At 32.7% G+C, this 13,780-nt stretch overlaps 2 protein-coding genes across 10 annotated transcripts in view; one reads left to right on the top strand and one right to left on the bottom strand.

Moving 5' to 3' along the window:
- Positions 1–310: 310 nt before the first annotated feature.
- On the bottom strand, positions 311–6,083 carry LOC106072633 (uncharacterized). 2 transcript variants are annotated; one of them, XM_056036136.1, is made up of 4 exons: positions 5,858–6,083; positions 3,783–3,883; positions 3,414–3,604; positions 311–2,973 (listed from the first exon to the last, which is right to left on the bottom strand). In XM_056036136.1, exons 1-4 carry the CDS (start codon positions 5,902–5,904, stop codon positions 2,362–2,364), a joined length of 951 nt encoding a protein of 316 aa, XP_055892111.1. In that variant the 5' UTR covers positions 5,905–6,083; the 3' UTR covers positions 311–2,361. The 2 variants fall into 2 exon arrangements, with proteins under 2 accessions (XP_055892111.1, XP_055892112.1); XM_056036137.1 differs by lacking the exon at positions 5,858–6,083 and adding an exon at positions 5,340–5,631.
- Positions 6,084–8,938: 2,855 nt separating this feature from the next.
- Positions 8,939–13,780, top strand: part of LOC106070801 (1-phosphatidylinositol 4,5-bisphosphate phosphodiesterase gamma-1-like) — a 60,579-nt gene continuing 55,737 nt past the window's right edge. For 3 of the 8 annotated variants that reach the window (XM_056037027.1, XM_056037026.1, XM_056037019.1), the window contains exon 1: positions 9,136–9,259. The gene's annotated coding sequence lies outside the window, so the exon portion shown is untranslated. The other 5 variants (XM_056037021.1, XM_056037025.1, XM_056037020.1 and 2 more) reach the window with 5 other exon arrangements.

Genomic DNA, 13,780 nt, shown 5'->3' with positions numbered 1-13,780 from the left:
TGACCATGGTCCACAGAAACAGATGACCATTACATCATCTGCCCTATAGGCTGCATGGTCTGAAAGAGGAACTTTTTCTTTTGTGGGTTTCAACACTATTATGAAATTATGAAAAATTATTTTCATTGATTCATGTATTTTCCAATGAATAATAGTGCAAACTTTCAACTTCATCAGAAAATGGGTGTGGGAGAAATAACTTGTACAAACTTTTTACCCGATAGATAGAAAGACAGTGAGTTGATATTAGCTTTGCAAAAAAAAAAAACATTATTAAATAACAATACAAAAAAAAAACAAAAAAACATGCTATCATTAACATTTTGTTTATAATTGGGTCTGTATTACACACAAATTTATAGTCATATGGTGAACATTTTTTTTTTTTGTTAGTCCTTTTCATTAATATGATTTATCTTTCCCTTTTTTCTTCTTGAATAGTTAATATCTTTGGCGTGAATTTAATTGCACATAAGTTTATGCAAATAAATGATCTCTCAAAAATGCACAGTAGTTCAAGAATACTTCAAAGTAACATTCATTGCATAGGTTTCAACTTTAAAAAAATATATTATATTAATCGGCTGCAGTTAAACTTTTTAAACAGCCAGAAAATAAAAAGGAATCCCATTGTAAAACTAAAAAAATTGCAAGAAACCAATGTCTCTCAAAGCAGAAAAAGATCTATTTCTTACCAGTATAATTTATAAAAATTTGCAATGACTTTCTGATACACCAAATGTTCTTGTTTGGCCTAGATAGCTTAAAGGAACTTTCTTTGAGTTCATTTTTAATATGGATAAAAAAAACATTTGGACTTTTATTTCTTTCCCATGAATTATAATTTCAGATGTAAACAGCTAAGAAATGTTTTTAAAAATGTGAATGTTAGAAATGCCAATATCTTTTTTAGCACTTTGTTGTATTTTTTTTACAATTTATTTATTAAGGACTATTAATAGAAAAACATCAATCCCTGTGTAATCATTAAAAATTTCTAATACTCTTTAGAAAAGTTTGGTAAAATTGTGAACATTATGAATCTTGTTTAGATTTGCTTGACATAATGCACAGGAGAATAAAATCCCTTAAAGACAATTAAAAAGTAAAACATACAAGTATATTTCCTGAGATTCATGAACTTATTTCCTGTTTAGTTTCATTTCTATACAAGAAAATGTTTTAAAAAACGTTTTAGGCTGTTTGTGAAAAAAAAAATTCTCAAAGAAGTAGTAAGTAAATCTTTTCATGTATACAAGTAATAAACAAAAAATTGACATTTAAATATCTTACAAGACTTATGCTATCAACTGACACAGCTTCCACCAAACCGAAAGTTGAAAATTGATTGGAATGCTTTGATATCATATTTTTATCTTTAGTTTGTTAATTTTTTTAAAATACAAGTGAGTATATAATAGCAATTGTAACCCAGTACAAATTATGTCAAATATGTTACCAATTCTATACAAATACTTATCAATTCAATTAATCAAAATTGTATATTGGTTGCAAGATAGGTTACTAACCTCAAATTTATCTTATTTTTTTATATTTCTTTTTAGACAGCAAAAATATTACAATTATACATAAATATGACAAAATTACAAATACATATATATATCAATATTGGTTATCCTGTGTCTTGTAAAATGAGACTAAATGTTACAAGATATATTTTTAACTATTAACATTAGAATTTAATATTTTGTTTTTATTTACATCATTGACATTTCTCTTTGATAGATTCACAGATGTCATGTTGTTTAGTTGTAACCTTTCTAGCACATAGAGATTTAAAAGTTAACGCCTATCATGATGCATCAGAAAATTAAGCCCTTATACCAAGACAGACTTAACAGAAGTTCTCTTAACAAATTTATAGGGAAGATATTGTCAAGCAGCATTTTTAAAATGTTGCAAGCTCAACTGGCAATTATATTCTAATCATTGTCCAATAGTTAAAATCTTGAGGGTTAGGGTTAGCCCTAACTTCTGTAAGTTCAGTTCTAAGTTTCTAACTTTAAGGCATTACCAATGTGTAAAGTTATTTTCTCATTATTTTACACAACAAACAGTTTAAGAAAGGACAGCAGTGGATGGAAGGAGACAGGGTTCAATTTGGGGATGTTTATAGCTCATACTACACAACCAGACAGCCATCTCTATCAATTAAATGTCATGACATAAACCTATTGAAATGAGAAAAATACAACATAATTGACAAAAAAAGACAAGTTTTATCATATTATCTTATTTTAACTGTGATACCAACAAGACATTTTGTACAGAATAACAGCCTCAACCTTTAAGACATTTAAGCCAAATATAAAAAAACAATATATATGTATATATGTATAATTATCTTTCAGAAGTTGGAAAGTTCAACATGTAGGCTGGAGTCTCTACTTCAGGTTCAAACATTGCTTCATAATACTCCAAGCAGCCATACCATTTAATGGCACCATCTTTACTTATAAAACAATGAATTTTCAGATCATCAGCAGGGTCTTGAAAGGTTTCCACAACTAATGAATCACCCCACACAGATGGTGAAAAGTGAACAACAGAAATTCTCATCACGTAAAAATCGTGTAACAAGTTGGCCAGATTGGGGTAGAAATTTCGGTTAGCAGCAATGCTTATGTTGTCTATAAAATACCGCGTGTATGATGGATGCCTTGTTCTGCCACTGGTATCAGTGTCTCGCAGGGGCACAAGAACGTGGTGAGAAAATGTTTTCCCAACAGAATCGGGTGGTACGATTGGGCGGTAATTGTCAGGCATTTCAGGAAGCAGGCGCAGGAATTTTAGCCTCCACCAGTCTGGAATTTGTTCTGTCAAACCAGATTCCCGGTGAACAAGGGAGTTGCATGACTTCACCATAATGGAAGCACGCTGCCGCCCACCAAAAGTAGCACTGCTGCGGACTGTGTACATGGTATCCATCATGCCGGTTAATTTAAGAGAAACCTGAAAGTCAAACCAAATAAACTTATAATTATAAATAAATATCAAACTTTCAAACTAGTGCATACTTTATATAAGAAACATAAAAAAGTCTGCAATAGAACCATTAATGAAAACAGTTCATTTGATTACTAAGCACTGTTTAGGTCAAACGTTAACATGGCTTTGGGTATATAACCCATCAAGTAGATACCATATAACTAGGGTTAGAATCTCATGGAATAAAGGAATCCTAAAGTTAAGCTTATATTAAGAAATTCACTTATTTCTATGGCGAGTAATACTCAGACTTAACTGATTACCAATTTAACATATATGAATGTCAAAGACTAAAGTCATGACTTTCAGACCAACTTTAAAATCATAAACAAGATTTTACTACAGAGGTTTTAAATTAATACTGGCTCATTTTTTTTTCTTATTGCTATTATCTAATTGATTACCTGAATTGGAGACTTGGGAGTTGTGGTCTCATAAAAGTGTCTACGAATTTCCATGACAACTGCTTTAGCATAACTTCCTATACCTTTACGGACTAAGTTTTGATAGTCAATGAAAGAGTTGATATTCTCATACAGGGCAGCATGTTCTACTCGACCAATCAAGTTCATTAATCGATGAAGATCTGGTTGACCTACAATTATTAAATAAATTTAAGACAAAAACTAACTCTGATGGCAAATTTAATTCTTTGAAAAAAAAAAAAAAAAAAGTGAAATGCACAAATGCACAAATGCTTTAAAAGATAAATTAAAAATTGATTAAAGTGTTTCCTAAACTGACTAGTCAAACAAATACAAGACTATAGATACCAGTATGACTGATATCGTCAAATCGAAGCCCAGGTAATAAGGCCAAAGCTTTGTGTTGATCTTTGTGTACTTCAACTCTAAGATTCAAACTTGGGTAAGCCCTGGAAAACAAAAAGGCCAACTATTAAGAGAAACAAACAGTAAACTAGTTACACAGACTGAAAGCACAAAATACCTCTAGAGGTGTCATTATAATTTAAATGAAAACAGAAGTTATCATGGAACCCCATAATGATGAAATATTTAAGAAATAAGAAAAAGGATATTAGGGTTTATTCAAATACATTTTTACAAATTAAAAAAAGCATAAAACTAAAATACAATTTTACCATGGTTAGACCAATATGTGTATGTATGTGTTTTGGGATCCACAAGAAAAAATTTATGACAGATGCAAAATATAAGAAATTCACATTTGACAAGTGTCAGTAGCTTTAAATATCTTGGAACTATTGTCTAAAATGAAGGAACAAAACCTGAACTATTGGCCAGAATTGCACAGTCTACAGCAGCACTTGAAAAACTCAAAATAATCTGAACCGAGAAAGTCATAGCCCTCAACCCTAAAATCAGACTGATGCACTCCCTGGTCACGGCCATATTCTTATATGAATGAGAATCTTGGGCACTGACTGCAGATCTTGAGAAGAGAATCCTAGCAATGGAACTAAGATACTTAAGAAAGAACTTAGGTGTCACTTACAAAGACTACAACACAAATGAAGGGATAAGAAACAGGATTAATACAGCAACTGGACCCCATAATGACCTGCCAACCACTGTAAAAAATGTAAACTCAAACTCTATGGCCACATCACAAGGTTCTCAGGGCTAGCAAAGACCTTCCTTCAGGGAACAGTACCAGGAAGATGAAGAAGAGGAAGACAGAGAAAGTGATGGGAAGACAACATCAAAGAATGGACAGGCCTGTCAGTAAATGAAACTATATACACCAAGGCAAAGGAAAGAGAGGAATGGAGAAAGACAGTTGACAGTTCTTGTATGGTGCCCCAACAGACAAGGGATAGCCAAGGATTGGAATAGAGTAACACTATTATTAAAACAGCTAAACTTAGAGCTTTTAAAAAAAAGAGGATAGTATAACAGAGGTGCCACCCCCCTTACAGCCCATAGTACTATAATGATCAAATCAGGCACCATTTTGCTCTCACTGGCATAAAAGAAAGCAGATGTCTCTTAAAAAGCTTAAAGAGACAGCTTGAGAGCTCTCACTAATGTTGTAGGACATACATTTGAGACTCATGGAAAGGCCCTTGCTGAAGATGACAAAAAGACAACTTTAAGTAGAAGCCCTCAAATCCAGACAACTGCTTTATCTGCATTAGATTTGGCAAAATATTGTAACTCAACTGGGTTTGCTTGGTCTGGTTAAATACTTCTTATGCATAATCTTCAGAATTGAAAAAAAAAATGAAGACAATGCTATCAAATGAGTATATAAATAATATATAAATATATATTTATATATAATTAAAAACACTATAAAAGAGTTAAAAGAAAGAGAATCTAAATCTGTCTCAGTATCTGTTGAATTACCTTAATAAATGATTTATTCTACTTCGAAACATGGTTCAATTTTCTAGAATCGTCTAGATGATACAATGAAATAATAATAACTAAGATCATAAGATGATAGTTAATAGTTTAAGTTATTATACTTTATAGTTTATATTCTACTTAGGATCTTGAGTCAATCTTGACAGACTTTTAGAATTAGATTATATATTAGATCTATAATATATAATTGATTATTTAGATCTCTAGTCCTAGTTAGCTAGTAAAATCTAGTTTAATACTAGAAGAGTCTAGACTAGATTCTAGATCATGAATTAGAATTTAGATTATTTAGATCTAGTTCTAGCAAATTAATTAGATTAATTAGATTATTAGATCTATAGTATTTTTTTATACAGTACACTGAATTTTTAAGACATTTATAAATTTTATTTTAATAATTTTTAACATTTTTAATTTTAAGCAGCTGTCACTAGACTCAGTACACTAGCTTAGTCAGTGCTAAGACCCTACGTCCTACGTCTAAGTCTAAGTGTTACTTAAAAAAGATGAAATGAAATGCACATTTGTACTGAGTGTCAATCATTGAATGTATCAATATTAGATCTAGTTGATCTATTATTTATTTGTTTATAGGGATCTATAGACTCTAGTCCTATATAATAGATTTTTATATATAAATAGATCTAGATCTAGATTCTAGATCTATATATCCAGATCACTTAATGCCAGAAGGTTACACCGAAGTTTCAACAGAACCGAAAGTAGAGTTCTCTCCCCAATATTGGCACTAAAGAGGGGGAAACAAAACTTCGCCTTTGCCAATTTTTTTTTTTTTATTATTCATATCATAGAAGCAAAATCTAGATACAGATATATAGATCTAGTTAGATCTGTTGCAGTAATGATACCCTCCCTTTTTTGTAATACTTTTTATTAGATATTTTCAAAGTAGTACTAGATCTAGATCTATATAGACCCACTGGCGGATCCAGAACTTTGGAGTGGGGGGGGGCGATTTTTTTCCAAACCCTAACCCTAACGCCCAGTGAACCCTAACCCTATGCATAAACGTGCGTTCAGCACATATATATATATATATATATATATATATATATATATATATATATATATATATATATATTCGATATATGAGAATAAAATAAGACTGTTTCTCAATCTTCGGCGAAAAAAAAACCAGGAAAAAAAACAGTCATGTTGAGGCCTTTCTCTTGCACGCTTGGGGGTCTGGGAAAGAGCTGTAAGTTTCCTCAGTGGGGTTCGGAGCGAAGCCCCGACAATCAAAAGTGCTTTCTTGCATTTTTCACTGCAGAAACGCTTTGTCCTGACATCTACAGCTCATTATTTATCAGTGGGGTTCGGGGCGAAGCCCCGACGCAAAAAGCGTTTCTTGCCTTTTTCACTACAGAAACGCATTCTCCTGACATCTACAGCTTATTACTTATTAGTGGGGTTCGGGGCGAAGCCCCGACGTTTTCTTGCATTTTTCACTGCAGGAACGCATTCTCCTGACATCTACAGCTTATTGTTTATTAGTGGGGTTCGGGGCGAAGCCCCGACGCAAAAAGCGTTTTCTTGCATTTTTCACTGCAGAAACGCATTCTCCTGACATCTACAGCTTATTACTTATTAGTGGGGTTCGGGGCGAAGCCCCGACGCCAAAATCGTTTCCTTGCATTTTTCACGGCTAAAACGCATTTTCCTGACATCTACAGCTCATTATTTATCAGTGGGTTCGCCCCAACTCCAAAAGCGTTTTCTTGCATTCTTCACTGCAGAAACGCATTCTCCTGACATCTACAGCTTATTACTTATTAGTGGGGTTCGGAGCGAAGCCCCGACGTTTTCTTGCATTTTTCACTGCAGGAACGCATTCTCCTGACATCTACAGCTTATTGTTTATTAGTGGGGTTCGGGGCGAAGCCCCGACGCAAAAAGCATTTTCTTCCATTTTTCACTGCAGAAACGCATTCTCCTGACATCTACAGCTTATTGTTTATCAGTGGGGTTCGGGGCGAAGCCCCGACGCAAAAAGCGTTTTCTTGCATTTTTCACTGCAGAAACGCATTCTCCTGACATCTACAGCTTATTACTTATTAGTGGGGTTCGGGGCGAAGCCCCGACGCCAAAATCGTTTCCTTGCATTTTTCACGGCTGAAACGCATTTTCCTGACATCTACAGCTCATTATTTATCAGTGGGTTCGCCCCAACTCCAAAAGCGTTTTCTTGCATTCTTCACTGCAGAAACGCATTCTCCTGACATCTACAGCTTATTATTCATCAGTGAGGTTCGGGGCGAAACTTCAACGCTAAAAGCGTTTTTTTTGGCATTCTTCACTGCAGTAACGCATTCTCCTGACCTACAGCTCATTATTCATTCTATTATAAAGGGCCTTTTGAATAATATGGAAAAATATTCAAATATTCTAATATGAATTTATAGTCCCTTAATACATTGCAAATACAACCGATTTGTTCTTTGAAAAGATAAGATACCCAACATATTTAGATTAAGGCTTTGAGGATCGTCGCCGAAACAAAAAAAATTCGATTAATAATATTCAATAAAATGTAAGCATAAATTGTGAGTTATAGTCCTAAATTTATTTAACTAGAAAAATATGAAATAGAGTAAAGGTTGGAAAAAGTCGACTAGGAAAAGATTATCTGGCTTTTGAACTCATCTCAACCGTGACTGATATATTGAAAAATTTCGTTTGAATTATAACTTTTCCAAAGCAAAGTCTTTCTTAAAATAGTTATGATATACTCATGTGAAATTACACAAACTCTGTCTGGAAAGGGGAAGGGCGGTAAAATGAAAACGATTAATCCTCCCTCCTTTTTATAATTTCTGCTAATGATTGCATTTTGCATTAAAGAATAGGGGTTGGGCGACTCGATATAAGAATTTACTTTATAGCATATATAAATTATATTAGTGACAGTTTTTTTTTTTTTTTTGTAGTTTCTTACTGTAATACCAAAAGAAAAAGTATTGGTTTGTCCGATGGGGGTGAAGGTGATTGAATGTATCGCACTTCCACCTATTTATATTATATAGATATTCGACTAATTTTGTTCACATACTATGATTTCTCCATAAAAGTAGGACCGCCCCCCCCCCACTCAAAGGTTTTAGATGGGAAGGGCAGTAGAGGTATTCGCTCCCCCCCTTTCAATCGGCCAAAGATGAACGACATAATATAAAGACCTGTTAAAATACCAATAAAAAGTTTTAACATATAGATATTTAATTGATTCTGTTAGCAAGCTGTGATTTCTACAAATAAATAGGACCACCCACCCCCCCCCCACTCGAAAGTTTATGGTGGGGGGGGGGGCGGATTGATGCCATCGCCCCCTCCCGACCCTACCAAATCGTCCAAATTACTAGAAGGGGGGGGGCGAAATAATCTAAAAATAGGTTGAAATATAAATAATTAGTATATATTATTAACATAAGTATTAATTCGTATACAAATTGTGTGAATTCTATACTAAAATTCGTCCGCCCCCCCCCCCTTCGGGGGGGGGGAGAGTCGGCCGAGTGGGGGGGGCGATCGCCCCTACCGCCCCCTCCCTGGATCCGCCAGTGTATAGACCTATCTAAAATTCTAAATCTATATGAGTATACATCTATAGACCTAACTTGAATAAATACAATTTGCAATTGTTTGTAAATTTGCGAATGTCAACAATAATGTGCAAGCTATACTAAATCTCTAGTTCTAGGTAAGTTTATGTCAAGTCTCTTAGTCTTACAGTTACAGAGGTACACTAGCAAACAGGAAATAAATAATTGTGTCTAGGATATTTTACTCTTATCTAGATCTATGTGTGCATAAACGTTGATTCAAAAGGGCTTCTCTCTCTGACTCTAGTAGTCTAGTGACGTATATTAATTATTATACTTATAGTGTGTTCTTAGTTATAGTTATAGATCTAGATCTAGTCTAGTAATCTTTAAATTTAATATCTTAGCATTAGCTTTCGACTTCGAATTTAAACATGATTATCAAATATGTCGCGGGTATGATGATGATGATCATGATTATAATAATAGTCTATAATGATAATTAATCATATATTTTCACGTCATAATTCATATCATATATTATATATGATCATTATCTAATTTTATCATCATATAATAAATAATATTTAATTTACTTTTTAGATTCTAGTACCGGTATAAGTATATTAGTATTTATTACTAGAATCTAGATCTTTTCTAGATCTATATAAACAATCATCACGATTATAATTTAGGACTTATAGTTATAATATTGTGACTTATAAGTTTAGTAAATTAGTTATTTATAAGTTATTCTACTATTAGAGTCTAGATCTAGATACTTAGATACTATATTAACTTATTAACTATATTTATATAGATCAAGATCATGTAAAACATTTTTTACAGATCTAAATCTAGTATAATAGTATTAATTAATAAGTATAGTATAGTATACTATAGTAGAGTAGTACTAACTATTTCTAGAATCTAGTTATCTAGACTAGAGTGTCTAGAGTTAGAATAGATATCTAGAATCTAGATCTATAATATTCTATAAACTATAATTAAGTATAATTATATAAATATATACACATTAAATATAATATTGTAATATATATTCTCTCTAGATAGTACAGTAGATCTAGATCTATATAGACTTAATAGACTATAATCTATACATTATTTACTATATATATAATATATATTATACTCTATAAAGACAATATAATTAATAATAATTTAATATATATATTATATTTTATATATATATATATATATATATATATATATATATATATATATAATATCATTATTGGCATTATCAATATCATCATCATGATTATGATTGTTTTACTGATATACTATCCATATAGGCTATACTCCTATAGTAGTATAGTTGAGTATAGGCCTATATAATATATTAATATTTCTATACATCTAGATCTATATCATAATATTATGAATAATGATGTGTTATGAGTATAGATCTACTAGTAATTACTTAAAGTAGTATGTAATACACACCATGGGCATAGACAGGATTTTTTTGGGTGGGAGATTTTTTTTTACTCCCCCTCATATAAATGTGTGTGTGTTTGTGAGTGTGTACATAATTAATCTTTATTACATTCCAATCCTTCATTCATTCTTTCGGAAGACATTTATTGTAGCCTAGAATAAGCTCTTCCTAGAGATAGTTGAAAGACTGTAGGTACCCAGCCTTTGCCAGCCATGGGGGCTGGGTGAGGGGCACTGTTAGATCCCCCAGCGGGTCCCAGGGCAGAGTTTGCTTAAGATTTTATATTGAAAAGGGAACTTTTATCATCAAAAACATCTGGGGGTGGGTTAAACTAAAAAATCTATAGAGGGTGTTTTTAAACAAACTCAAAACACCCTTAGCTATGTTCATAGAATTTGGTGACTGAAGTTTGCTTTAGAATAATATTGAAGAGGGGGTTTTCAACATCAAAACTCTCTTGGGGGGGGGGGGGGGTAAACTCTAAACCATCTGGAGGGGTTTTTAAACATAAAACCTTCTGGAAGGGGGTTTAACTCAAAACCCCCCTTGGCTAGGCTCATAGAATTTTGTGACTGTTGTTTGCTTTGATTTTATTTTGAAGAGGTGGTTTTTAGCTTCAAACCCCTAGGAGGGGGGGGGTTAAAATCAAAAACCTCTGGAGAGCTTATTAAGCTCAGAACCCCTCTTGGCTACGCTCATAGATTCTAGTGACTGTTTATGCTTTAGTCTTATATTTAGAATAAGTTACTTCCTAGATACAAATAGTTAAATTATCTGTGTTAAAAGAAATAGCTTGTAAAAAGGCAGATATCTGAGTTGGTAGTTCTGTAAAAATGCATGCACAGGCTAGGAGGGTCAGGAAAGGGAACCTCAGCAAAAAGTTTTTGAGTTTTTTGTTTTTTTTTTTTTTTCATATAATAATGCTTGTCTTTGAGTCCAAAGATTAATAAGATGCTGTATAGCCACTGGCCTGTGAAGAGTATTTTTACACAATATCTATCCTTTCACCATGTTTACTTGCAGGATGTAATAAAAAAATTCCTCTTGACATAACATTGCATCCTAGATGGTGGAAAAGGATTTAAAACATTAGCTTAAAACGTTAAAATGTCCCCCTCTCTTTATACAAATTTAATTTAGATATTATAATCATAATAATTATTATTAATGATAATATTTTTTTGTTTCCCTTGCATAAACCTTGATCCTTCTAGTGAATGAATGATAACAATAATAACAAACAATTAACAACCAAGATGTTAAACAAAAGCTATATCCTCATGATAAAAGAGATTTAAAAACATTTTGAGATGAAAAACAATAAAAACATGTTTGCTAACTCTGTTGCTTTGTTTGAATCAACTATTAAAGTCTTGTTCCAGCAATTTCCTAGTATTTAATCTATATAACTTAATCAGCAATCACAAAATCGTAAATTACTGAGTATGATTATCATTCTCTTTAAAGGTTAAATACTTTTGTTTATCTAGGCAGCTTAGTATGCATCCACACATCATTGTAGAAAGAAATAGATAACCCTCTAGCAAAAGCTAATACTATAAATAAAATTGTGCTTCAAACAAGAATTGTGTGAAATAACACAAAACCAACCAGTTCTTGTTACAGGCTAATTATAAAAGTAATATTCAATTCCTCCATCTTTACTCAACATTTATTTTTTTCTACCCTATGATTATACATATCAATATACAAGGCATACAATTTCCTATCAATAAACTAATTGCTGATAGGTCATTCATAATTGTGTCCAAATTAATTTCCTGTTTAACATCTTTATTAACAACCTTCTACATGAAACCTTACAAGTTCACATTTTAAGTTACTTGTGTAAATTGCACTGTAAGCCAAGCCAATCATTACAAAATATGACCCTGTCATATAGATTGTACCTCTTTAAAATTCAGTAACAGCTTTTTGCAGTTATAACATTCTGCTCTCAGTGCTTCTACTCTGTACAACTATTGCCACAATAATCATCAACATGTTCATGTTTGTTTGTTTTCTGCACTTGCATTCATAGTGCTCAATTTATCTGCTGCATTCATCAATTGGTTACCAATTATTGTTTCACGGACGTCAAGCAACTGAATTGTTCAAAGTCATTGGAACTAAAGGAGTTAATGTCTCCATTTGTGTGAATATGCATTAGTGTTCCTTCAACACTTAACGTGGCTGTGTCTGCCGGGGGTGTAAATAGTGTTGTGAATGTTCCTTCTCAAACATTATCATAAGACTAAATGAGGTTCTTCAGTAGTTTATTCCAAACTGGCAACTAACAGATTAGTAATTTTATTGTATATTTTGGGAAGATTCCTGCAATTTTTGCTTTTATCTCTTAATTTTTCTTTTCCTTATTTATGCTTCTTTATTGATCCATGTTTGGCCACATGTTCAAGTGTTTAAGATTTTAAATGTAATATCTGAATTACTTCTTGACAGAGAAATCCTGGGATCTCGCAATGAACTGATCAACCTATTAATATGATTCAATTTCATTACCAATAGAATACTGCATACAATACTAACTTTTAACATCAGGAAATAAGTAGTTTGACTACTAATTTATAGTTTCAGGGCCCTGTTATACATTGCCCTGACTATGTTCACACTAACCCGACGTCTTTAAGACTATAAAAAAAAAATAGGTCCTATGTTTTTGGTTATTTGCTTATTATGAATAAAGGATTGGATTGAAGGTTACCAAAAGAATGGTATAGAGGTAAAGGCTAATCCATTATAGAATATGTTTCCAGCATTGCAAGGTCATGTCATTACAAGGTAAAGCAATGGCAAATTACATTAATGGACGTTGCTGTAATTCAAGATGGTCCATTTGGCAGTCCCACTGGCCCATTAGTGTACTGGCCCAGAGGGCAGATGCCCATATGTCCAGTCCGCCCCTAGTTGTTCTTGAATTCTAAAAGCGAATAACTATACCTCATACTGGTGCTACATTACTGTTGAAATAGTTGGATATATATTCCTGTAACACTTTAAGGTTCATCAGTAAAACAGCCTGCATTACAATGCTACCTCAGTTAACTCTAACCCTAACACAGTTCTCTAAACCCTTAAATTCTATAAGTCCCCTTTATTTTTGTCTCATCCTTCAATCAAACGGCCACAAACCCCTATTAAGGAGTATGCACAAACACTTCTTAGACCCATTTGTTGTAGCCTTCCTATTTGCCTCCATTTTAATAGCCCCTCACACACACACTATTTTTTATAAAAACACCCTCCTCCAACAAAACATTTTTTGGCCTCTGTATATTCATAGAAACATCCAGTAATACAATAGTATCTCACAATTTTTGGGACTCCTCCAATAGAAATCACTCATTTCCATACTCAAACTTTTATATTGCTGATGACATTAT

The sequence above is a fragment of the Biomphalaria glabrata genome, chromosome 7 (genome assembly GCF_947242115.1).
Source record: "Biomphalaria glabrata chromosome 7, xgBioGlab47.1, whole genome shotgun sequence".
NCBI classification, from domain to species: Eukaryota; Metazoa; Mollusca; class Gastropoda; family Planorbidae; genus Biomphalaria; species Biomphalaria glabrata.
The sequence above is the reverse complement of the archived record's forward strand: the minus strand, read 5'-3'. Positions and strand labels throughout refer to the sequence as shown.

Bases quoted from the DNA above. Each gene is read 5' to 3' on its own strand.
- LOC106072633 (XM_056036136.1), bottom strand. From the start codon at position 5,904: ATGATTGACACTCAGTACAAATGTGCATTTCATTTCATCTTTTTTAA. The intron at 3,605-3,782 runs GTATCTATAGTC...TAATAATTGTAG, and splicing joins TGACGATATCAGTCATACTG to GTCAACCAGATCTTCATCGA. The intron at 2,974-3,413 runs GTAATCAATTAG...TTTGACTTTCAG, and splicing joins CTCCCAAGTCTCCAATTCAG to GTTTCTCTTAAATTAACCGG.